The sequence below is a fragment of the Sinohyriopsis cumingii genome, unplaced genomic scaffold (assembly GCF_028554795.1).
Source record: "Sinohyriopsis cumingii isolate HCF-2022 unplaced genomic scaffold, ASM2855479v2 utg001031l, whole genome shotgun sequence".
Classification (NCBI taxonomy): domain Eukaryota; kingdom Metazoa; phylum Mollusca; class Bivalvia; order Unionida; family Unionidae; genus Sinohyriopsis; species Sinohyriopsis cumingii.
In genome coordinates, this window is record NW_028315954.1 from 123,527 (window position 1) to 150,239 (window position 26,713).

The window sequence follows — 26,713 nt, forward strand, 5'->3', positions numbered from 1 at the left end:
ATTATCTACGCTTAACAAAATGTCTTTAGACTTTATGAACAAGCCATCATAATGTAAACATTTTCCATATGTACCATATTCCAAAGTTAAAATAATTAAATGAAATCTTTAAATATCTGTCATTTCTAAAACAACATTTGATGGATCTTTCTCTTATGTTTGCATTCGACAATTCAACTGAAACTTTGTAATTTTGTAGTTTATTACTAGTTACATGTCAGGTGATGATCTTTCATACAGAACGTTCTGATTTCTATCCGTTTACACACATACACACACACACACACACGCACGTGCACACACACATGTATGTATATATAAACAAACAAAAATCTATATATATATATATATATATATATATATATATATATATATATATATATATATATATAGAGAGAGAGAGAGAGAGAGAGAGAGAGAGAGAGAGTTATACAAAAACACCTGTGCTGCTATAATCGTTCCTTTGTTATTTAGTTCTACATATCACGTGTTACGTACGAATAAATAATATTGACTGTGCATATTTAGGTTTATCTATTGACTATTCAACAGTTTCTTTCAAATGTAGCCTTCTGACCAATTGCACTGATAAATGCTATTATTTGCCATAGGTTATTTACAGTATGTGTGCTGTTGAATGAATTAAGCTTGATCGATCGGGCTTGAATTGATATTCCAGTCACAGTCACATGGAGAACCATTATCCTTTATTCAGATATCCCGTCCATGGTTTCCCGCTTTCAGTCAAAAGCTATAAGCTGAATATTTCTTTCGGCAGTCCCATTATATGGACTTGAAAGTATTGAAATTTGCCGAAAGTTTAGTCTTTTCAAAGTCAGTTCCGTTCAATGATTTCTACATTAGCCGGTTGCGAGGGAGGTGTACTAAATGTTTGCCCAAGATACCGTCAGCGCGTTCACATTTAGGGAATGTGAAAATTTATCTATTGACTCGGAAATATATACTTCGAAGTTGTATGCAGTCCATCGTGGAGTGAAATGAATTTTATGTGTTTCAAGCTACATTTTATATAATTTTACGTTACTGTATGTTATATTGTTTTCACAGAAGTTGGATATATATTTAAGAGTTGATGCAAATAACATTCGATTCTGCGACGGTACTGGAAAACGGAAACGGATCGATTTGAGAAACTACATAATAATTTAGATTAAATAGTGAGTATTATAAACACTATTTGTATTACTAAGCTAAGAGACAATAAGATATTGTGTTAAATAATATAGATACTGACAAAAAAGTTCTTCAATTTTCCATGGGTTCAACTGGGTAAAAGGCTAAGTGACTAAAATGAAAACTTCTCCTCTTTCAGTTTCATTTTTATGAACGAAAAGTACATATACATGATTTATTGGGTTCACACTTTGAATCGCAATTGATTTGATGGCCAAGACACATAAGCGTAGCACGTTTTGAAATAAAACGTTAAAGTATGTGATTATAAGAGAATGGAATGGTAAATCTAAGAAGCACCTGCAGATAAAAATGTATTAATTAAGCATTAACCAAACTAAGTAGATGTATTTCTCAACAACAAAAACACATACCAGGTACGTGCCATTCAGTGTAAATTTTCGACACTGAATATGTTGCCAACTTACGTCACATTTAGACAAGATGTTGAATGACCAATCAAGGTGGGGCAATAGAGAAAGACCAAGGACATGTCAAGAGGAGGCAATAGATCCTAAAATGATCTTTACTTTAGTACTGGTTCCCTCGAAGTCTTACTTAATTACGACATCATGTTTTGACAATTTTATTCAGTTTAACTGCTCGGCTATTGGCACACCTTTCCCCATTCAGATCCCAATATGGCAGACGGATTATAAGAATTTTTGTACAAGCTGAAACAATAAAAACTCAACTCGCTAATCCCGAGGATAAAATCAGCCTATCCAAAAGGGGCTCTAGGGACAGTTAGTGTACCTTTTTTGCGACTGAGTGTGTATAGCCGTTATAAACAACTACTCCATGAATACCACGGCTAAAAATTTGAATCTTAATTTGTTTATTTTTATGAGATCTGTAAAATATGGAGACATGGAACATAAAGCCACATAGCTAATAAGAAAGGTTTCCACCACAGTTGATAGGAATTGCTGTAATTCATTTTACGTTTTTCATACTGTTTCATATTTACATTTTTTATAGTATAAATTATACAAGAGCTGTGAAATGTTATTCGTGTTTACTTGTTCACTTACTGCTCTGCGATACACGATATGATTGTTTCTGGTACAAATAAAACATTCAATAGAACTTTATAATACGCTACGCGTAACAACAATAGGCACGAAGACAAAGGTTGACATTTTCTCTGTTATATCAACATTGTTGTGTATTGACATTCCCTTGAATAGATCTCCTGACAGCCGTAAACGATTCAATTTTATACTTCATGTTCCTAAAACAAAGACCAATGAGTCCAACTGAAATAGCACTGCAAGTTTAGACGTTATTTTAAGTGTGGCTCGCATAACCTCTGACTTTTACTATGGCTGTCTTTAAAATTATTTTTTCACTTCAATTCGTACCACCACTATATTGTAAACCGTATCAAGTTTATATTTATGACGATTGTTTTCAAAGAAACGTGATCGTCCTGTTGATACAATGCAAGAACATCAATCTTTCTGTCTGTTCGTCTGTTCATTTATAGGAGAATGCTAAAGACTTCCGTATAAACAATGAAAATCTACTTTTGCAAACTTTTCCACATCTTTTCTCTACAATATGTTCAATTTTCTAAACGCATGGTACACAATAATTAAAACAATAATACATTCAAATTCAAATCACTACTGAGACTGAAAGAAAGTTAATCTGAAACATCTGGCAAAGAGGACGATAATAATTATTCCGCGAATAGCCTTGTATGTTGATATAACCTTGACCTTGGCTCTATAGTAAACTACGATAGTCCCTCTCCAGCTGATATGGCGCTTAAAACCATTCATTTCCTCTTCGTTCTTAAATACAGTGCATTTTGTGTACTTACCTACCGCTGTTGTTCTGAAATAAAAGAGCAGTACCATAAATTTGACAAAGAGATATTTAAATTGAAAGAGAGATCGTCCAGTCAGATCAACAAGTAGCTAATCAAATGACAAGATGCTAATAAATTGGAAGGTAGTTATTATACGGCCATTTTAACGGCACGGCTTTGCTCGAAAGTCCTTAGCTAGCACATTAATAATTTGTACCTTGTTGTTAAGGTTGAATTCTTAAACCAGTCTACGCTCACAAGGATTCGCTCTGCGATCATACATCAAAAGTTTATTGAAAACCATTGAACTGATTTTATATTGCTCAACAACAGTTTAATACGCTCGCCACTTAATTAAAGAAACTCGTTCTGTGGGGATTGAGGAGATGTTGTATTAAAGTCGCAAGCGTCAAATTAATTGGACAAAATAAATGAGATTATTTGTCAGAGACTATCAGCTGGATAGAAATGAAAATCCCATTTGCTCTTCTAAACAGGTATCATTGACCCATTGTGAAACTGCTGCTTGTTACAAACCCAATGCAAGCTGAGGGATAACATACCTTTTACACTTCTCAGATCAGATCCTTTCATGTCAAAATTTAAATTCGTCTCTGTACGTGCTCCCCCGACTATTTTCTATTAAAATGACTCCTATCATACATATATTAATATTTGTTGCCGTGCTTGTCACATACCCTTCTCATATCTTTCAAGTTACTTACAAGACTAATTTCATTTAAGTAGTCCGTATAATATAGGCGAGCCAGACTTTTCCTTTTCTTTTCGTATTGATTTCCGTGATTTCCAATGAGCTGGTTAATTACATTGCTCCTATCGCGTCTCAAGAGTATTTTCTCCTGAGTTTTGTTCTATTTTAAATTCCAAATTCTTTTCATCGTTCAGATGTTTTTCTCTTTCATGTATCTCAAACAATAACTGCTTCCTTCTTTCCTTTTGATGGCTAAATGCAATCTATTTGAGCACAACTCTTTGTTTGTGAGACAGTAACAACAGCAACAGCAACAGCAATAATAATAATAATAATGATAATAATAATAATAAAATTAATAATAATAATATTAAATAGTTATTAGGCTATTTAGTGCGCATTAATTAATTTAAAAGACAATGTATTTGCATACAATAGTTCCTACTTTATTTATACCACACTTAATATATAATTCTGCAATATTGTTCCTCTAAAAGGTCTTGGGGTCAATATTTCCTTGAAATTTGTGACTTCGTTACATGGGTTGGGAGGCGCACACAATCTCACACATACTGGGGTATCTTGTGGTGTTTGTGACCAATAGTCTGGTTCTGCCAGAATCACCACTTCTGTGTCGTAGTGGCTCTGGTTTTATTATATATTTTTAAATTACAACCATGGTCATCACAACAATAACAACAACAATTAAATGTGAAATTATTAACTTTTCACAGCCAATTAAATACACCCAAACCGATAAAAGTGTTTCTCAATCCTCGATTGTTGCATGCAGAGATTGTATTTGACTGTGTTTCACTTACGCGTAGAGGAATGCAATATTATCTGAAAACAGTAAGCCATGACACTAGTTTTCATGAATGCAATAAGTCATGACACTAGTTTTAATGAAAATAATAAGCCATGACACTAGTTTTCATGAAAGAAGTAACCATGAGACTAGGGTTTCCTTAAAACAATAAGCCATGACGGTATTTGTTCTTGAAAAAAATAAGCCATGACACTAGTTTTCATTAAAACAATAAGCCATGACACTAGTTTTCCCCTGAATTTACGAGAATTGAAGTGCATATTTTTTTGGTTGTTCAAAAATTTATTTTAGAAAATACAAATCTGAAATGTTTACATTGGTTTCAATGCACAGTATTAAAAGAGCTGCTAAAATGCAAGGCTTGTTTACTTGTCGACTGGTAGCAGCTTGATAGACGATATGGTTTCAGCGCAACAGCTTTACATTACATAATGTTTAATATGGTTTTTGTGGAGGGGTTATACCCTGATTATGTTAAGCTATACTAACGTCCAACTCATCTGGGTTTTACCTGGATCAGTAAACATCCAATTGACTATTACAATCACTTAGTGCTATAGACGCCATAAATAACAAAGGACGATGATGTCGTCATTAAACATTGCTGTGCATTGATATTTGTTAGAGTAGTTAGTGACAGACGCGAATGATTCACGCTTACCCCCTGTTTTATTTAAAACAAAGTTCACTGGGGTGAGCATGACTGGCAATTAATTTTTTTACTTCCATGTTGAATGCATCGCTAGAGCTCCATTTCTTTGACTACTTTTATAATGGTGTAAAATATTGACCTTAAAGGAAGCTTACTTAGGGTACTAGAAGGATCAAGGAAAGAGATAAAATTTTCTTTATTTTGCTCTTGATAACCTGTATTTGTTGTTAGAAACTGTCATTTTTTATTAAGAAACAAACAACAATGAATGGAATGAATAAGTTAATCGACATTTTGACCATTGTATATTAGAATTTAGAATACTTTTAATTCGTAACTAGGTTTTCATTCTTGTCATCCAATTTGCCACCTGGAATAAAAAGTGTTGTTTAGTTTTGAGCGAGCCCGTCTGTAACTAACCATCAGCAGGCAGAGCGTTACATCGTTAAATAAATATTTCCCTAAAAATAACGCGGGGTGGGGGTGGAAAGCATCTTATCCGAATTTTACATAACAAGTGCTGCAACTTATAAACTTCCTCAATACTCACGAAGACTTCATTTTTAAGGAGTGTTGACACGAAAAAGATCACAGGAATACTGACGCTAACGTAAAACCAAACCAAGGTGTGACGAACAGGAGGACATGGGTTACAATTTATGCACCTGACAACGAGGACCAGACAACGAAAGCAGCATATCCACCCCCACAACCACCGCCAAATACAAGGCATAATAACAACAATAAAAATCAAGACGCTATTAACTGAAAAACTACTAATGTAAACATCAATTCATAAATCTTTTATATAAAAGACCTATTTAATGCATTTTCTATCGAATTTAGGCAAATTAAAAACTGTATTTGATAAAGTTGAATTTGTAGCACTTCTAATATAATTTTGTGTTCAAATATTTCGCAATTAAAGCTTGTTAAATGAGTGATACATATAAAAATAAATATTCCCCAGATCATCACCAATTTAAGTAATTAGACAATGTCGATTTTGTCGAAGCGCTGTTCCAAAGTGCAGAATAGTTTACACTTGATCCATTATACAGTTTTAGCTGATTGAAACTTATAGTGTGGCTCCACAATATGTTCACCAAACTAGGATCTGGTTTAGGTCTGTACCGCTTTTAATGGTCACCAACAATCGGAACGTCTTCGGCTATTTCTGAGACAAAAGCACGCCTCGGATGTATGTCGGCGCAGTATTTACAAAACAAATCTTACATTTTGTTCAACGGAAATTGTCCTCAAGAAAAGAAACGATGCTCCATTCCGGTTGTCTCGATAATATGTCCAGTTATATAAATTGTTAGATTGACCGATAAGTTACGAATTTAAACAACTAGTTTGACACATTCGTAAGTTCTTGGTCTATCCTTGTTTCGTAAATAGCCGTGGTGGTCCGAATGGAGCTATCGGCATACATTCGCGGTATGATCTGTTGGATTTGCTCAAAGTTACCAGTGACTCCTCGAACATCTGGTCAAGTCCCTGGTTGGTTTATCGGTTAAGCCATTGTTCTTAATAGAAACGTAAAGCACACATTTGAAACCTTTGCAAATCGGGAGACTGTAATACTGACTAACGGAGTACAAGAAACGTGCATACACTGTTCGCTGTTGAATTAAGTATTCTACCACCTGAAAATGACACTATCAAAATGTCTACATTTATCGCTTATGCACAAATAGAACTAATGTTCTTTACGATATGAAAGGTGTATTTTCAGGACAGAAGCACAAAGGAAAGAAAAATATGAACGCCAATCGGTAACAATTCTGTAAGCCTTTATCAGAATGTTGCTTGACGTAAATCTTTTGAAGTCACGCGAAATGGATGGATGAGAAAGTTTTATGTTTTGAGGCTTTCTATGTAAAGACACCATACGCTGGACCCCTCTAATGCGATTAAACACATAAGAAACGTAACAAACAATGATTCTTTGTCCTATGATCTTTAATGGTATATACTATAAAACATATTTATTTATAAAAAATTTAAATTGCATATCGATGCATGAAGTTCCTCGAAAATTCGAATTTCTTTCAGGCTTCAGAAGAGAAAATACATTTTTAACTTTACCCAACTAAAAGAGACAAGCGGGAGACAATACTTATTCGGGGTATCTCCACTGGTGTTCATATCTGTATTTTTCTAGTTCAGGAGGAAACTTCACAAATGGATCACAGCTTACATGACTCCTTTACGTACTAACTTGCAACAAGTTTCCTGCCAGTGGCAACATTAAATAATATAATCAAAATGTATTTTAAAGCAAGCTCTCTCTCTCTCTCTCTCTCTCTCTCTCTCTCTCTGACCTAGCTTAGTTGGTATAGCTGGTAGAGCGTTATACTCGTAATTCAATCCCCGATCAGGTCAGTCCAGTTCGGCTGCCTCGGTATGTCCTTGGGAAAGGCACTTAGTTCTCATTTCCTCGGAGCCGTCAAGAAACCAAAACCCCAAGCTCTTTCTGTCTCTTAAAAGAGTATTACAGATAAACACACCTTTCTACACATTACTAAAATACACTAAGGAAGCGGAAAGATTTAACTTCGAATATACATTATTATTCCATCCATTGAATAATACTGTTTTAAACCGAAGAAACAGACGTGTATCTGTGTGTGTGTGTGTGTTCGTTAGCAATATAAAAGAAATCAGCCCGACTATTAAAACATGTTCTTGCGTAGCTCTGTGGTCGGTTTTGGAACTTTTGAAATTTCTGTCAGTAACTGAACGTAGAGTTGGCATATCTTCTGAAATGAAAAATCATTTATATAATTCGGAACACTCTTGATTGAAGCTTTGAAATTGTGTTTGTCTTCTGATAATTACTTTCTTTCGCAGTGAGTGTTCAAAGTACTCACGGTTATTTCCTCGTTGTCAGGACGCAGTCTTCACCCGACATACGTATACACATCAAGAAAACTCAAATACTTTCAGTGGAATTAAACAACGAATGTTTTTCTTTTGCTATTCTTTTTGTTGTGGGTTTTAACGGCACTCTTAATGCAATATTGACACTATCAATCGCTTATAGAAATGCATTCATGTTGCTCATTTACCGAAAAAGACGCCTTATTTTATTAACGAAGATAACTCCAGTAAAGTAGTAACATGTCCCATTAAATAAGTCAAAATAAAACCGACCAAATTAATTTACGTTTTAATGAAATGCGCACATAAATATTAGATTTTATAGTAATATGAATTTCTGCTCCCAGTTACATATTCGTTGCAGGGGCAGAGCTTGAAAGACCACGAATATAATAAGTGCTAAATGAGTATGTATGTATGTATGTAACTATAATACACACACACACACACACACACACACACACACACTAATTTTTATTCTTAATTCTGGAAGGGCGTTATCATTACTCTCTGGATTATAAATGTAAAATAAATATTAACCAAGACAAGTTTTGGAAGGAACCATTACCATTTCATGTTACATTTCCGTAATTTCAGTCAGTTAACAGGGTCAAATATCAGCAAGTTAAACACAAGTGAGTGTTCTTGACAAACGGAAATAAGTGATTTGCCAAAATATGAATAGTTAAAATTACATAATGGTCTACTTTTGTAAAGATATATTAGGATTATATTCTTTGATTCTGGTTGCAATAAAGCAATAGTATGCAAATAAATATTTTGTTTCATTGTGAAATTATTATTTGTTGGCAGCATCATCATTGAAAAAGAAATTATAAAATATGCCGCACATGTTAAATGTTTGTTTCACAGCACTCAGTGTAATTGGTATAATGAATAATATCATGTAAACATAGGTAATTTTATGTCCAGATAAGTTAAATCTGGAACTGTTTCATATTTTTTTATTTTATAGAACCATATTGGGATCAGGAAACAAATCCCAAACAAGTAAAGTAAAGACAGGTGAGTTTCTGACATTGTATTTTAATATTGCAGACATTAAAAATGGGGTCAAGTGGATCAACGGCCGCCACTTCTAGGAATACAAGCAAACCTGTCAACAAAACCAACACGCAAAAAGCTGTCAGTAACCAGAATACACAGAACACACAGAAAAATGTACAAGCTGGGCAAAAGGTGAGTCTTTGCAATAAATTGTAGTAAATCTGACCTTGTTGAAGTTTAACTAAATTTATATAAAGTTAGACATACACCAGCAGAAATTTTTTTCTTTGGTTTGGAGAGGGGCAAACATGTAATGGTCAACTATTAAGTTTTGCTGATGTAGGCCAAAACATGTTTAGAGGTGAAATCGGGTAGAGGACACTCTGGAGTGACAGTGTCCCCCACCCAGCACCCATGACTGTAAAAATTTTCCCTGTTTAGTAGTTAGTCATGGTCAATTTAGATACTATATTGGACGAACATGGTAGTGAAGTGCACTTGAATTATATTTATGAATACCTATGTTAACTTTGTTTTAATTCTTCATTTGCGTAAGAAAAAGTACATAAATACAAAGAGGACATCCACGAATAACGATACAAAATATGTCAGCACATCTGTTCAAAAAAAAACGTACATTTTCTTTGTATTATATACTTTTTAATGGCAATAGCCGTTGATTTGCTTGGTGTTTCTCCATTATGTGCCAGTGCGATTCACAGCTGCAAGAAGAAGTTCCCCATTTGACAATAATTTTGTGACAGCAACGTTTTACAAATTTAGCTCCAAAATGTGTATTTTGTCAAAATAACGAGAGTACTCGTACGAAAGTGAAGATATTTCTATTTTTGTTGACACTCTTCATGCGTGGATTGATTCTCTTGGAGAGTAGTAACTAGAAACATAACGATCTGGCCGTATCTAGCATTCGTGGTAATTTGTCTTCAATTTGTCAAATGTTGAAGAACAGTTACTGTGCTTAGAGTGAAGTGTTCATGAAGAGTTAATGTGCTTGGAGTGAAACGTTCATGAAGACTGACTGTATTTGGAACGAATATTCATGAAGAGTTACTGTACTTGAAGTGACTGTCCATGAAGAGTTACTGTATTTGGAGTGAATAGTCATGAAGAGTTACTGTACTTGGAATGAATGTTCACAAAGAGTTACTATTCTTGGAGTAAATGTTCATGAACAGTTACTGTACTTGGAGTGAATGTTCATGAAGAGTTACTGTACCTGATGTGACTATTCATAAAGAGGTACTTTGAGTGAACTGTTTACGAAAAGTTACTGTAGTTGGAATAAATGTTCATGAAAAGTGACTGTACTTAATGTTATCCTTATATCAGTGTTTCATTTTGTTGAAAGTGCACATTCACGAAAATCACAAAGAATGAGAAGAGACTGTATTGATACGAATATATACAACTTGTAAAAACTTTCCCTTTTCTCTCTATCTATCTATATATCTGTCTGTCTGCATGCATATATATATATATATATATATATATATATATATATATATATATATATATATATATATATATATATATATATATATATATATATATATATATATATATATATATATATATATATATATGTGTGTGTGTGTGTGTGTATATATACCCACACACACCCTCCTTTGGAGGCTAATACCAATGGGCCTCCCCTTGTGCAGGCATTAAATATCTTAAGAGGTTACAAGCTAAGACGACCTTTTGACCTGGTATGCGTTCCGTGGTAATGTTCACGTTCTGTTCTCCGACTGTCTGAATGAGTTTGGTTTATATAATAATAAACAAAAAGAGTTAAGAGTTTTAGTATTTTACCATGTCTGGACTTTATTTGTGTTTCCCTCATTTAGGATTTCACAGGATTGTGCTGATGTGCCATTAAATAATATTCATAACTGCATATGTATTCACCTAAATGTGATAACTAATTGTAACTGGTTACTAATATTGGTAGTGCCACGATGCGTTGCGTCCAAACACCGATTTTCATTTGTTCGTAAACATAAAAAATAGTCTGTACTTTATTTGCATATTCTTGCTTTCTTTCCGTTACGGGTAAATATAACATAAATGGCTATATTTTAAAATGTATATACTTGTTCTTTTCCAATAATTAATTGACCCCTTTTACAAACAGTGTATTACAGTAGGGAGTTCCTTTACGAACAATGTATTTCATTAGTTAGTTCCTTTACGAACAGTGTATTACATTAGGGAGTTCCTTTACGAACAATGTATTACATTAGGGAATTCCTTTACGAGCAATTATTGCATTAGGGAGTTCCTTTACGAACAGTGTTTTACATTTGGGAGTTCCTTTAGGAACAGTTTATTACTTTGTGGAGTTCCTTTCTCTGATTAGTTGTATAACCTGAGCAAAATACGCGCATATCATTTGTTTAAGCAAGTGATATACGACAGACTGTAAAACTACCCGTTTTTAAGCACTTCTATATATTTTTTAGAACAAGCGGAATCATTTGCCCTTTGATGTTAAATATTTTTTAACAAATATATATGGGATTGAATATTGATATTCTTTATGATGACGTTTTGGCAAAGCATTATTATCGTATGATGATAATTTGCGGCCAATATAGACAGTCAAAACCTCTATTATTTCACAGACAGCTCTAAATTAGTGTTGGCGTAGAAAATAATTTATCACCGGTTATAGATATTATTTTTAGAAAAATTAATAGAAATTTGTTGATCAATTGTAATTGCATTTGACCATAGGAACATGGTAATACTCATAGCTAGAGTAAGTTTTGTTACCATGTCAAGTGTGACATGAAGTCTTTTCACCTAGTGAGTATACTGAAGGAACGTGACACATATAGTCTTTTCACCAAATAGGTAGGATCGTTTCACATGTAGTAATTTCACCAAAATGAGTACATTGGAGGAAAGTGTCACATGAAGCGCTGTCACCAAATGAGTACACGGTAAAATACATTTCTTTAGGTCACCATACCTTACAGAACAACTCAAAGAGTTATGATGGAAATTAGTTTTAGATATCCAAAACTATTCAATTATTATGTATAAAAATATTACTAATATTCAATGGCTCTAAAGTTAAAACATGTGCTATGACCCAACAATATACTCCTCTACTCCTAGCTGGCGTCACAGTCACACATAGGTCTTGGACGGGATTGCAACATCTACTCTGTAAAACAGTTGAAAACTTTTGGACGCTGCTGTTTTAACAAATGACAAAGTAATACATGTACCTAAAACGTTTTGTCAGGCGTAATTTAAGTATCTTGTAAATTGGACGTGTTACTATTATTGGCATCAGAGCAAACTCATAATGATGTAGGGAAACATGAGTATTCCATTAGTTATTTTGAGGAAACAGATGTTTGCCTTTATAAATAAATAAATAAATAAATAAATAAATATATATATATATATATATATATATATATATATATATATATATATATATATATATATATATATATATATATATATATATATATATATATATATATATATATATATATATATATATATATATATATATATATAGTGTATTTAGTCCTTTTTTAGTATGTGAGTATATTTGTTGCTGTATACAGTGACTTCAATTTTAATTTAACTGAGAGTAGCGACACAGTACATGTATACAGCCTTTTAAGATTTATTATGCGTACAACAGGCAATAGGGACGCAACAGAATTCCAACACCACAAAAGGCAAAAGCAAAGGTCAGAATGCCAGCAATGCACCAGGGGTAAGAAAAAAAGTTAAAGATGCAAACGTAGACAAATTTAACAGTATGTGCAAATGCCATATTGAATTTACATTTGTATAACATACACATGCATACTAATCAAAAGATTTTTTCGCATTTCTAACGACTACCATTGCTACGCAATAAAAAGTGTTTCTTGCAATTAACGCTGAAAATAATGCTTGATTTAAGCACATCTTACTATACATCGTAATTGCTTCAGCTCAGCAATAATACATTTTGCAGGGATCATTAGGAAATATTTCAAGTAATACTAATCTATTCGGATGTTTTACATGTCATTCAAGCAACTCGCCATTCAACAACTACAGAAATATGACAAATTAGCGATATTGTTGTTACTTAATTACATTGTCTAACGGCAGTATGTGACTCCATTCACTTTGATGATATCAAATCTCCATATATATATATATATATATATATATATATATATATATATATATATATATATATATATATATATATATATATATATATATTATACGTAGATTGAATATCCACATCTATACATTTTGTGTTTCGTTTTAAGTATATGTAAAGAAGTAAAGAAATGCTATTTATTAAGTATACCATTATTGATCAAAAAGGTACAATTGGCACAACTATTGCTTCTTAATAGTTTAAATTAGATAAATACCAACTCACTATTTTTTACGCAGAACTTATGAGCGTATTATTAATCCTGGATTTAAATTATTTTTTTTACATTTTAGTACTGAAACGCGTCTATTAGGAATTTTGATTCTTGTTTGCAAAATTATCACCGGATTGCTCCAGTAATTGTTTTTACTAATAAAGGTAACTTAGTATAAGATTATAAAATACGATTAGTTTGAGATTATAAAGGTAGATTAGTATGAATTCATACAAGTAGATTAGTATGAGAATAAAAAGATAGGTTAGTTTGAGATTATAAATGTAGATTAGTATGAATTCATAAAAGTAGATTAGTTTGAGATTATAAACTTAGATTAATATGAGATTATATTAGTAGATTAGTATGAATTCATGAAGGTAGATAAGTATGAACTCATAAAAGTAGATTAGCATGAATTCATAAAGGTAGATTAGTATGACATTATAAAGGTAGATTAGTATGAACTCATAAAAGTAGATTAGCATGAATTCATAAAGGTAGATTAGTATGACATTATAAAGGTAGATTAGTATGACATTATAAAGGTAGATTAGTATGAACTCATAAAAGTAGATTAGCATGAACTCATAAAGGTAGATTAGTATGACATTATAAAGGTAGATTAGTATGAACTCATAAAAGTAGATTAGCATGAATTCATAAAGGTAGATTAGTATGACATTATAAAGGTAGATTAGTATGACATTATAAAGGTAGATTAGTATGACATTATAAAGGTAGATTAGTATGACATTATAAAGGTAGATTAGTATGACATTATAAAGGTAGATTAGTATGACATTATAAAGGTAGATTAGTATGACATTATAAAGGTAGATTAGTATGACATTATAAAGGTAGATTAGTATGACATTATAAAGGTAGATTAGTATGACATTATAAAGGTAGATTAGTATGACATTATAAAGGTAGATTAGCATGAATTCATAAAGGCAGATTAGTATGACATTATAAAGGTAGATTAGTATGACATTATAAAGGTATATTAGTGTTAGAATATTAAGGTAGATTAGTATGTGATTGGTTTAAACGGTATTTAATTCCAGAATTCATTATGGAAAATACATAAAATCAGTCACGAGATATACAAGACTGAGCTCTAAACAAAAGCTTTTTCCAGCTCTCTCCTCATTAAAAATAATATATACTTATATAATGTGGCGGATGTCAGTAATGAAGGAACAGGATTGCAAATACCGAAAAATGCTGACGAGTTATTAAAAGAAAATTGTACAGACAGCAGGGTTATAACTTCTGACAGCAATTAATAAATTTAAGAGTAGAATTATTTTATTGCACACTTGCAAATCAACAAATGTGAGAAAAGAATACAAAAGTATAACGATATTGGCATTAATGGAGAGTGGTACATCAAGGGCTTCAGCTCGGTTGTTATATATTTATAATAAACAAATAAGTACAGAAAAAAAATATTAGCTTAAAGTGAAGAGATACGTTCTGATCAGGAAATCTCTTACTTGTAATGATGTACTTATGCACTGCTTTGAAGATCTTGGTATGAGATTATTAAGTAGATTAGTATGAGATTATAAAGGTAGATTAGTATGAGATTATAAAGGTAGATTAGTATGAGATTATAAAGTTAGATTAGTATGAGATTATAAAGGTAGATTAGTATGATATTAAAAAATAGATTAGTATGAGATTATTAAGTAGATTAGTATGAGATTATAAACGTGGATTACTTTTGAGATTACAATTATAACGATTTATGAAGTGACGTTTACCATATTTACATAGTAACATAAATTTTACATTTTTTATTTTTAAATATATGAAATTATTTGGTTAAGTTTGTTTTGGAAAATATATTTTTATATTTTTCACATACCTGGGAGATTCCTATTTTTAAAGAATAATATTTAATTGGTAATTATAAATAATTACAGGATTATATTTCTGGTGCAGAAAGAAGTGCAAAGTAGAAATCAACCCACTGATAGGAAGTAGTAGTACTATATAATGTATCTAATAACGGAATGATGCCTTAAGAAAATGATTTGTCGTTCTATGTCATGTGATTTTTAAGCTGTTTTGGTAAAGCATATGAACCCTACACAATTATTGATTGGCCATCCCTGGTAAACTGGTCAAAGTCATAACTTTAAATAGAAAATATAAAATTTCTTGTCCAAAGTAAGTACTTATTTTAACTCGTGCGTATCAAGCTTAATTTGCAACTTCATTTTAACGTTGTAATACAGCAAGGAAAGGTTCCGGAGCAAAATGTTAACATGGCAAAGGGGAGCAATATAGGTCAGACTATGAGCAGAGAACAAGTGGTAAGATAAAGGACTAAAATGTATACAAATTAACATATATTAAACTATAAATTATTAATGTACTGATTTTAACTTACAATGTATAATTACATACTCTATATAACGATTCCATCGGTAGAATATGTTATATGGCATTCCTCTTTTTAAAGCATTTCACAATCTATTTTTCTAACAATAAACCTTCTAGCGAATTTTACCTACTATGCATAGCTTTCAGCTCAACTAACGACGCCATTGGTTTATATAATAGACTAGATTCGACACAGTTGAGTGCAATAATTAGCAAACGAGGTCGGATTGCTAACAAATGCTTTATTATCGAAGCTTTATACCAGAGGCGTAGCTGGGGGGGGGGGGCAGGGGGGTACATATGTCCTCGGGCGCCAAGGTACAGGGGCGCCTAAATGAGGCTTACAACGTTACATTATAATAAGTAAACAAGGGTAATATTCAAAAATGTGATTAAATGGGGAGGGGGCTGGGGCGCCAATTTTATAGTTCGTCCCCGGGCGCAAAATATCATAGCTACGCCTCTGCTTTATACAGATATTTGATTATAAATTATCTAAGTGTGTTGTTTTGGACGTAGAGCGCACAGACGACACACACAAAGAACAGTCGAAACTATCTTGAAAGAACGCTACAATGCCTATGTAGAGTAAAACCTGTCATAAATGACCACCTGTTTTGATAGACCAGGATTTTCTGGCAGAATGAGTCGTCTTTCAGCTATATACCGAATAAGTTTGTTGAGAAAACACATATAATACAACGAAATAAATAAATTATATATATAGCAGAAAACCAGTAGAAAACATTGCAGCGACCTGAGGATAAACAAAGTTTTGTATGAATGATTTGTTTCTTCCTTAAAACCACAACTTGGAATTCTGGACCATCTGAAAATAAAATAAATTTGCACCAAATATGGACCTTTAAAAAGCAAGTCTAGTGATTTTAACTTCTCTTAGCCTCTTCAATGATTTTAGAGCCGCAACCAAAACAATGAAAGTGTGCAAGTTTCTATTAAAATTTTTATTTTTCAAACATGCTATTTAGTTATTTCATTAACTGCTCTTTATGTATGAAGATCTTGATAAAAATCATTTCAAAACATATTTATTGGAGACAAGAAAAGATAATGTATACATGCACTTACCCTGACCCCCACTTTCATACAATATTATAGATTGGTAGAGGGCATCGAATGAGATCAGTTGTATTAAACTAATTCAGTTATCCTCTTCAAATAAAGACACCGTTATTATTGATGCCACTTCTCTGAAGAAATATTTCTCACATGTGTAGTAAAAACCATGGGCTTCATTCACTAAATCTAATTTTCTTTTACTGATCGTGATCGCTTTATATTTATTATGCAAATACACTATACCGAAAGTCATTGCTTTGACTATGGGCAACGCCTGGTATTTAACATTCCTTGTTGATCTAAATTAACATTTTACGGTTCATACAACTTATCCTTTACGACCGCGAATGTACTACTGATTTCGCTTTTTTGCCGCTGGGTATATCAGACAGGGTCTTTAGTATAAAAAAAGGTATAAATGTGTGTGTTAAGTACGTTCATTAGTGTGATAGTTCGACGTTGAACACGAACATTTCTGAAGCTCACTTTCCACAATGAAACACATCTTAGTATATTAGTCTGTTATTGATGCATACCAACGTAACATTTCATTTTTTGGCGTAAGAGTAATTGGTAATCATCCAACGTGTACTGAAATTATCGTCTGTCACCCTGCAATAAGCACGATATGGTAAATGCACTTCTGCCTGGAGAGTATCTCAGTGACAACAGTAAATAACGTTTACTTGAAGATTATCTCAATGAGAATAGTATATAATGTTTGCTTGAAGATTATCTCAGTGACAATAGAACATAATGCTTGCTTGAAGATTATCTCAGTAAAATTAACACATAATGCTTGCTTGAAGATTATCTCAGTTACAATAGTAAATAATGTTTACTTGAAGATCATCTCAGGAACAATAGAACATAATGCTTGCTTGAAGATTATCTCAGTAAAATTAACACGTAATGCTTGCTGGAAGATTATCTCAGTTACAATAGTAAATAATGTTTACTTGAAGATTATCTCAGTGCGAATAGTACATAATGCTTGCTGGAGGATATGTCAGCGACAATAGTATATAATGCTTGCTTGAAAATTTTCTCAGTGACAATAGAACATAATGCTTGCTTGAATATAATCTCAGTAACAATAGTAAATAGTCCTTGCTTGGAGAGTATCTCAGTGACAATAGTGAATAATGCCTGCTGCACATGGCATTGAGAGTTATGCACCTTTTACGATAAGTTACCATATTAATGTATGCTTTTGTGCAGAGTTACCTTATTATTTATTACTCACTTTTGTACGGTAAGTTACCCTCTTAACTGCTATTATTTACGAACATTTACCTTTTTATTGTACACTTTTGTCCGATAAGTTACCCTCTTAATTGCGTTATTTACGAACATGTACCTTTTTATTGTACACTTTTGTCCGATAAGTTACGCACTTAATTGCTATTATTTACGAACATTTACCTTTTTATTGTACACTTTTGTACGGTAAGTTACCCTCTTAATTGCTATTATTTACGAACATGTACCTTTTTATTGTACACTTTTGTCCGATAAGTTACTTTAATATTGTTTACTTTTGATTTCTCTACTATTGATTACTTATGCAAACTTAGAAGTGAATATCACACGTTCAGGTACAGATATGTTTTGGACTCCGTAAAATGTATGTTTCCAAAGCCATAACTTGTAACTGTTTGGTGGTTCAGTTATAGGTAAACCATAAAATCGCCTCAGCATGAACTCTTTAATAATGATGTTCATCTTCACATACTTCATATACCAGTCATCTTCATATACCATGTTCATCTTCACATACTTCACATATTTCATATACCATGTTAATCTTCACATACTTCATATACCAGTCATCTTCATATACCATGTTCATCTTCACATACTTCACATATTTCATATACCATGTTAATCTTCACATACTTTATATACCAGTCATCTTCATATACCATGTTCATCTTGACATACTTCACATATTTCATATACCATGTTAATCTTCACATACTTTATATACCATGTTAATCTTCACATACTTCACATACTTTATATACCATGTTAATCTTCACATACTTCACATACTTTATATACCATGTTCATCTTCACATACTTCATATATCATGGTCATCTTCACATACTTTATATACCATGTTCATCTTCACATACTTCATATATCATGGTCATCTTCACATACTCATATATCATGGTCATCTTCACATACTTTATATACCATGTTCATCTTCACATACTTCATATATCATGGTCATCTTCACATACTTCATATACCATGTTCATCTTCACATACTTCATATTATATGTTCGCCTTCAGTTAGCCTTATACCTAACGTTTTGTATAGAAGTAGTCAGTAGGCTTTAAACTTTGAACACGTTATGTTGTGTTCTTGTGACCAGTTTGTGCTGGGATTTTATTTTCTTCAAATTATTGGATCTCAAGTGATTATTTTCCTGGAAATACTAGTGCTCTAACTTAATTCTTGGACAAGGACAGTTATCGAAATTTATACAGAATTCAAAAACTGGAAAAATATTTTCTGTGATTCAACAAGAGACTGTTGACACTGCAACACTTCACTGACTATTAATGACGTTGTCGTCTTCCATTTAGGATTTCATCGGGATTCGAATACAGTTTCATTCAGGACTTTTTATTACTAGGACTTCTATTTTTTAATTCTTGGATTATTTTTGGATTTGATTGGTAGAACAGTAAGTTCTTTTTTCTTATTCTTCACTTGATATTCTAGGAAAAAAATTATTTGTTAAATTTTACAAAGCTTGTTGTCTTCACCTTTTTCCTGTTACTTTTTGTAAGAGCCTAGGCTCGGAACACATTTTCAATTTCATATACTTCATATACCATGCTCATATTCACATACTTCATATACCATGTTCATCTTCACATATTTCACATACTTCATATACTGTGTTCATTTTCACCTACTTCAGACACTTCGTATACCATATTCATCTTCACATACTTCATATACCATTTTCATCTTCACATACCTCATATACCGTGTTCGTCTACACATACTTCACATATCATGTTCATCTTCACATAATTCACATACTTAATATGCCATGTTCATCTTCACGTACTTCACATACTTAATATGCCATGTTCATCTTCACGTACTTAACATACTTAATATACCATTTTCATCTTCACATACCTCATATACCATGTTCGTCTACACATACTTCACATATCATGTTCATCTTCACGTACTTCACATACTTAATATAACATGTTCATCTTCACATATATCATATATCATGGTCATCTTCACATAAATCACACACTTCACATAACATGTTCATCTTCCCATACTTCATATGCCATGCTCATCGTCACATACTTCATGTGCCATGTTCATCTTCACATACTACATATACCATGTTCATCTGAACATACTACACATACTAAACATACCATGATCATCTTCACATACTTCAAATGCCATGGGCATCTTCACATACTTCATATACCATGGTCATCTTCACATACTTCATTTACCATGTTCATGGTCACATACTTCACATACTTCGTATACCATATTCATCTTCACATTCTTCATATACCATGTTCATCTTCACATACTTCATATTCTATGTTCATCTTCACATGCTTCATATAAAATGTTCATCTTTACATACTTCACATTCTTTATATACTACGTTCATCTTCACATACTTCATATAACATGTTCATCTTCACATACTTCATATATCATGGTCATCTTCACATACTTCACATACTTCATATACCATGTTCTTCTTAACATTCTTCATATTATATGTTCATCTTCACATACTTCACATACCATGTTCATCTTCACATACTTCACATACCATGTTCATCTTCACATACTACATATACCATGTTCATCTGAACATAATTCATATACCATGTTCATCTTCATATACTTCACATACCATGGGCAACTTCACATACTTCATATACCATGGTCATCTTCACATACTTCAAATGCCATGGTTATCTTCACATATTTCACATACTCCACATACCATGGGCATCTTCACATACTACATATACCATGGTCATCTTCACATACTTCATTTACCATGTTCATGGTCACATACTTCACATACTTCGTATACCATATTCATCTTCACATACTTCATATACCATGGTCATCTTCACATACTTCATATACCATGATCATCTTCACATACTTCAAATGCCATGGTTATCTTCACATATTTCACATACTCCACATACCATGGGCATCTTCACATACTACATATACCATGGTCATCTTCACATACTTCATTTACCATGTTCATGTTCACATACTTCACATACTTCGTATACAATATTCATCTTCACATTCTTCATATACCATGTTCGTCTTCACATACTTCATATTCTATGTTCATCTTCACATGCTTCACATGCTTCATATAAAATGTTCATCTTCACATACTTCATATAACATGTTCATCTTCACATACTTCATATATCATGGTCATCTTCACATACTTCACATACTTCATATACCATGGTCATCTTCACATACTTCATTTACCATGTTCATGGTCACATACTTCACATACTTCGTATACAATATTCATCTTCACATACTTCGTATACAATATTCATCTTCACATTCTTCATATACCATGTTCGTCTTCACATACTTCATATTCTATGTTCATCTTTACATACTTCACATTCTTTATATACTACGTTCATCTTCACATACTTCATATAACATGTTCATCTTCACATACTTCATATATCATGGTCATCTTCACATACTTCACATACTTCATATACCATGTTCTTCTTAACATTCTTCATATTATATGTTCATCTTCACATACTTCAAATACCATGTTCATCTTCACATACTTCACATACTTCATATTTCTATGTTCATCTTCATATACTTCATATACCATGTTCATCTTCACATACTTCATATTTTATGTTCATCTTCACATACTTCGTATACCATGTATAATAATTATATATGTATTGCATATTAGTATTTAGAATTTCTCTGATATTTGAATTTCATGTGTAACGTGCTTCACTTGTATTAAAACTGAAAATTGTATTCTTTCACAAATTAGAAATATGTCGTTGAAGACACAGCCTTGAATTTGTACTTTATAAGCTGTTCATAAAGATTCTTAGATTAGCATTTGCGTACGGTGAGTTGACCTCATCATTTCACTGTAAGTTAAGGAAAACGTAGATTGAAGCATGAAATTTGTCATATGTACAGCAAACCAAGGTGTCGGAGCAGAATACAAACACTACTAAAGACAGGAACAAAGGTCCAAATACCAGCAAAGGACATGGGGTAAGGTTAAACACCAAACACAGAATGTTTACTAATACAAGTATCCCTAATTGATGGATGGATTGATACATTGTACTAAATCTACGACCTTTGAAAAACATTCCATGACGCTAATTGTTTTCACGGCAGCTACAATAACATTTGACTAAACTTACAACCCTTTAATAACATTCCATGACGCTAGATGTTAACACGGCAGCTATAATGTTTTACTAACACGCATTCTATATTCTTTATATTAATACGATTCAGCACATCTGATAGTCTTGCTGTTGTAGCTTTTCCCTGTAAAAAGCCGTTTCTCTTATCATAAACCAGTTGTACTATGATAAGTAACAGGATTATCATAAGTGATTTGTACCATCATAAGTCACTTGATTCTCATAAGTCACTTATACTATCATAAGTCACTAGATTGTCATAAACAATTTGGACTATTACAAGTCACTTGATTATCATAAGCAGTTTGGACTGTCATAAGTCACTGGATTATCATAAGCCATTTGGACCATCATAAGTCATTGGATTATCGTAAGTCACAGGATTATTAAGATATTTTAGACTAAAAAAAGTCATTGGGACTAACACTAGCCCTTTGGATTATCATAAACCAGTTGGACTATCATCGGTCAAAGAACTGTCGTAAGTCGATTCCTTTACATATGTTAATTTTCATTAGTCTAACAAATACTTTGTTTCCCTCTCTTTGCCAAATTTTAAATTGACAAGCGCTCAGTTTTACCAGGATACATAAAGTTGAGCTAACGTACTGTTGATATGGATGGACAAAATTATATCTACAGAATCATCATTCATGGCCACGCGCGTGCACGTTACGGTACTAATGCTCTATTTTCTATATAAGTATTCTAGTTAATCGATGTAGTAAAGCAATGTGAAAACTCTATCACATATTATAGTAACATACTATTGTCTAGTTCAGACAAATTTCACATTCTTACCTCCCAATGCCCTTTCTTCCCATTTCTCGCGACGTAATACGTAGATTGATTAACAAGGCTAATTGTTACAATGAATCCCAAAAGAGAAAGAGCAAACAAATAAGTAAATGAACTAATAAGAAAAATATTTTATGATTATGTGAACTTGTACCCAAATAAGAGAAATGCAGAATGTGTACGAAATTGAATGTATACTATTGTAATTTGTAAAGGGGTCTCCCTACCGAACGAATCCAACGCTCGCGTGAATTCAGCTAGAAGTCACTTATTTTACCCATATTTCATTTCTCGACAACAACCGTTGTCTAGTGGAAGTTCTAATAACGCGCCAAGACTTTAAATAATTTTCTTTTATATCAATGAATGATCCTAAATATCACAACTTCACAATTGTATGACTTCTCCATGTTAGAATTCAGTTCTTCACACCATGCAAATACACATCACAACCAAATACAGGGAACTTTTTTCCTGCTCTCTCTCTCTCTCTCTCTCTCTCTCTCTCTCTCTCTCTCTCCCTGGGTGAGCCTAAGCACGATTTCGAGCCACTTTCAACGTGTGGCATTGCGCAAGATTTATCATCATGCCAACTATACAAGACGACTTCAGATAATGGAACAACCCCTTCTCGATTATTCAACTGCTCAAAATATCAGTCCCTATCACGAATATTTCACATGGAGATACACAATCAACACAATAAAATTTACGTATGAACTACTTGGCTCATGCCCACTTATCCAGATCTGACCTGAACTCAACTACGAAACTGAACCATGCCATCATGAAACTTCATCAATACTGCACTCCATGAAGTTTGCCCCAGGCAAATGGCTAATTACTCAGCCTGAGGAATATTTCCCTTACACCGACTCCCCATAAACAACTAATCACTAAAATCTAATCACTTTATAAATTGGAGACGTAAATGCAAATGGAGCTCATCCTAGAAGTATTACATTATATTATCTAAAACATGGATATTCTAAAGATGTATTTCTTCTAAAACTATCACGATCTTTGAAAGCTAAGCGTAAAAGTTTGTAAAATATTTATCACAAAGATTAACATTGAAAAAAAAGGTGTATACTACAGCTGTCTTGAAGAATATTTAACTTTGTAATTGTATAACGAGATGATGATCTTACAAAGCGGTATGTACCACCTATAAATGTGGATGGCGAGCTAAAAAAAACAAACGAATGTGCGAATAATTTAAGTGCATGAATCCCTTCAAGGTACAATCTCTACCCGGCTATTCCACAAGAAAGATATGTCCGGAAGACATAGAATGATGCCAAATACTGACATTAGTAAATTCCAGAAACTACGAGTAAAATGCCATAAGAACTATACAACTATATCACGAGTAAAATGTCTTCAGAACTGCACAAGTCTATTAAGATCAAAATGCCATCAGAACTTTACGATTAATATGCCCACAGACTGATACGAATATATCACGAGTAAAATGCCATAAAAAACTATACAACTAAATCAGACCCTTTGTTGCTTCATCAGAATATTGAATGAAAGAATGGAAATCCATCTCATAAAATAATGGATGATATTTTATAATGCTGGTGGTTTTTGCAGATAAGACCACCATGGCTGGTACCATAGGAATGATATACACAGAGCACAGCCTTTTTCATAATTTTTAAAAATATATAATCTATTTACCGCTTTGTTTTATTATTTTAAAAAATAATTTCGCAGTTGGATTTTTTCATTACAATCCATCGGCTAAAAAGGTGACAACGCTTCGGAACTTACAAAGCGGTATATACCACCTATAAATGTGGATGGCGAGCTAAAAAAAAACCAAACGAATGTGCGAATAATTTAAGTGCATGAATCCCTTCAAGGTACAATCTCTACCCGGCTATTCCACAAGAAAGATATGTCCGGAAGACATAGAATGATGCCAAATACTGACATTAGTAAATTCCAGAAGCTACGAGTAAAATGCCATAAGAACTATACAACTATATTACGAGTAAAATGTCTTCAGAACTGCACAAGTCTATTAAGATCAAAATGCCATCAGAACTTTACGATTAATATGCCCACAGACTGATACGAATATATCAAGAGTAAAATGCCATAAAAACTATACAACTAAATCAGACCTTTTGTTGCTTCATCAGAATATTGAATGAAAGAATGGAAATCCATCTCATAAAATAATGGATGATATTTTATAATGCTGGTGGTTTTTGCAGATAAGACCACCATGGCTGGTACCATAGGAATGATATACACAGAGCACAGCCTTTTTCATAATTTTTAAAAATATATAATCTATTTACCGCTTTGTTTTATTATTTTAAAAAAATAATTTCACAGTTGGATTTTTTCATTACAATCCATCGGCTAAAAAGGTGACAACGCTTCGGAACCAAGGTTAGATATCACAAATTATATCTACTGTGGATAAGGCTGGATATCACAACGTGTATGTTTACTGTCAGCAAGGCTGTATATCACAACGTGTATATCAACTGTCAATAAGGCTGTATATCACAGCGTGTATATCTACTGTCAGTAAGGCTGTATATAACAACGTGTATATCTACTGTCAATAAGGCTGTATGTCACAAAGTATCTATGTACTGTCAATTTGATATATTTAGAATATTAATATCCGCAATTTTTAAATCGTCTTGTTTTAGATGCATTACAGCATTTATTCGTTCTAGTTATAACAGGCAATCTGAAAAATACCATACCTGAGAAATGTATTAATGATCAATGAAACAACAGTGAGCAAGAACGAAAGGGGTTATTATGTACCTACTAAACACATACACAGACCCACCCACCCACCGGTGTTTACTTCCGTTCACAGCAATACTGTTGCATGACTTCCTTTAAGTGCACATTTACTTTTTGTTTAATAGTATATCTAAATACAGTTGATGATCAACAATATTCTCATTTAAATTTCGGATTTATTCTATATAATAGATTATCACCGGAAAAAAATATTAAAAAATCCAGTAATTAATCTTATACTTAAATTTAATCTCAAAAAGACATTGAATAACATGTAAATAAAATATTTCCTTCGTACATAATTACTTGTACCATAATTTATTTTGCTTGCTGTAATATAGAATAGGGTTCTGTATGTTCGTGCATTAATAACAGGTCAAAGAATCATATTCAAAATCTAAAAATGTGAATCAGGATTGTCAATTTAAATAAAGGAGGACAGGCGGTAAACGTGAAGCTTGGCTTATAGGCTTGTGCTATTTGTTTTTATAGAGCTTGCAGCTTTGTAAAAGACTCATTCTGCACTGCACTGCTAGTTTAGGAGCAAACATGGGGTGGGGGGTGGGTGCTCTTTAGAAACGTATTGCACGTGATTGATGGACTTCTCTGTCATAGACAAGTACACAATATATCAACCTTTATGTAACA

General features: G+C 32.7%; 1 protein-coding gene across 6 annotated transcripts in view; it reads left to right on the forward strand.

Annotated features, from left to right (window-relative positions):
- The first annotated feature begins 731 nt into the window (after positions 1-731).
- LOC149772887 (uncharacterized) overlaps positions 732-26,713 on the forward strand; it is a 46,266-nt gene continuing 20,284 nt past the window's right edge. For 2 of the 6 annotated variants that reach the window (XM_089947150.1, XM_089947151.1), the window contains exons 1-4: positions 732-1,178; positions 9,152-9,292; positions 12,789-12,863; positions 22,248-22,325. In XM_089947150.1, the coding sequence (XP_089803276.1) occupies positions 9,161-9,292; positions 12,789-12,863; positions 22,248-22,325 (285 nt within the window). In that variant the 5' untranslated portion in view covers positions 732-1,178; positions 9,152-9,160. The remainder of the gene's footprint in view (positions 1,179-9,151; positions 9,293-12,788; positions 12,864-22,247; positions 22,326-26,713) is intronic. The other 4 variants (XM_089947152.1, XM_089947153.1, XM_089947154.1 and 1 more) reach the window with 2 other exon arrangements.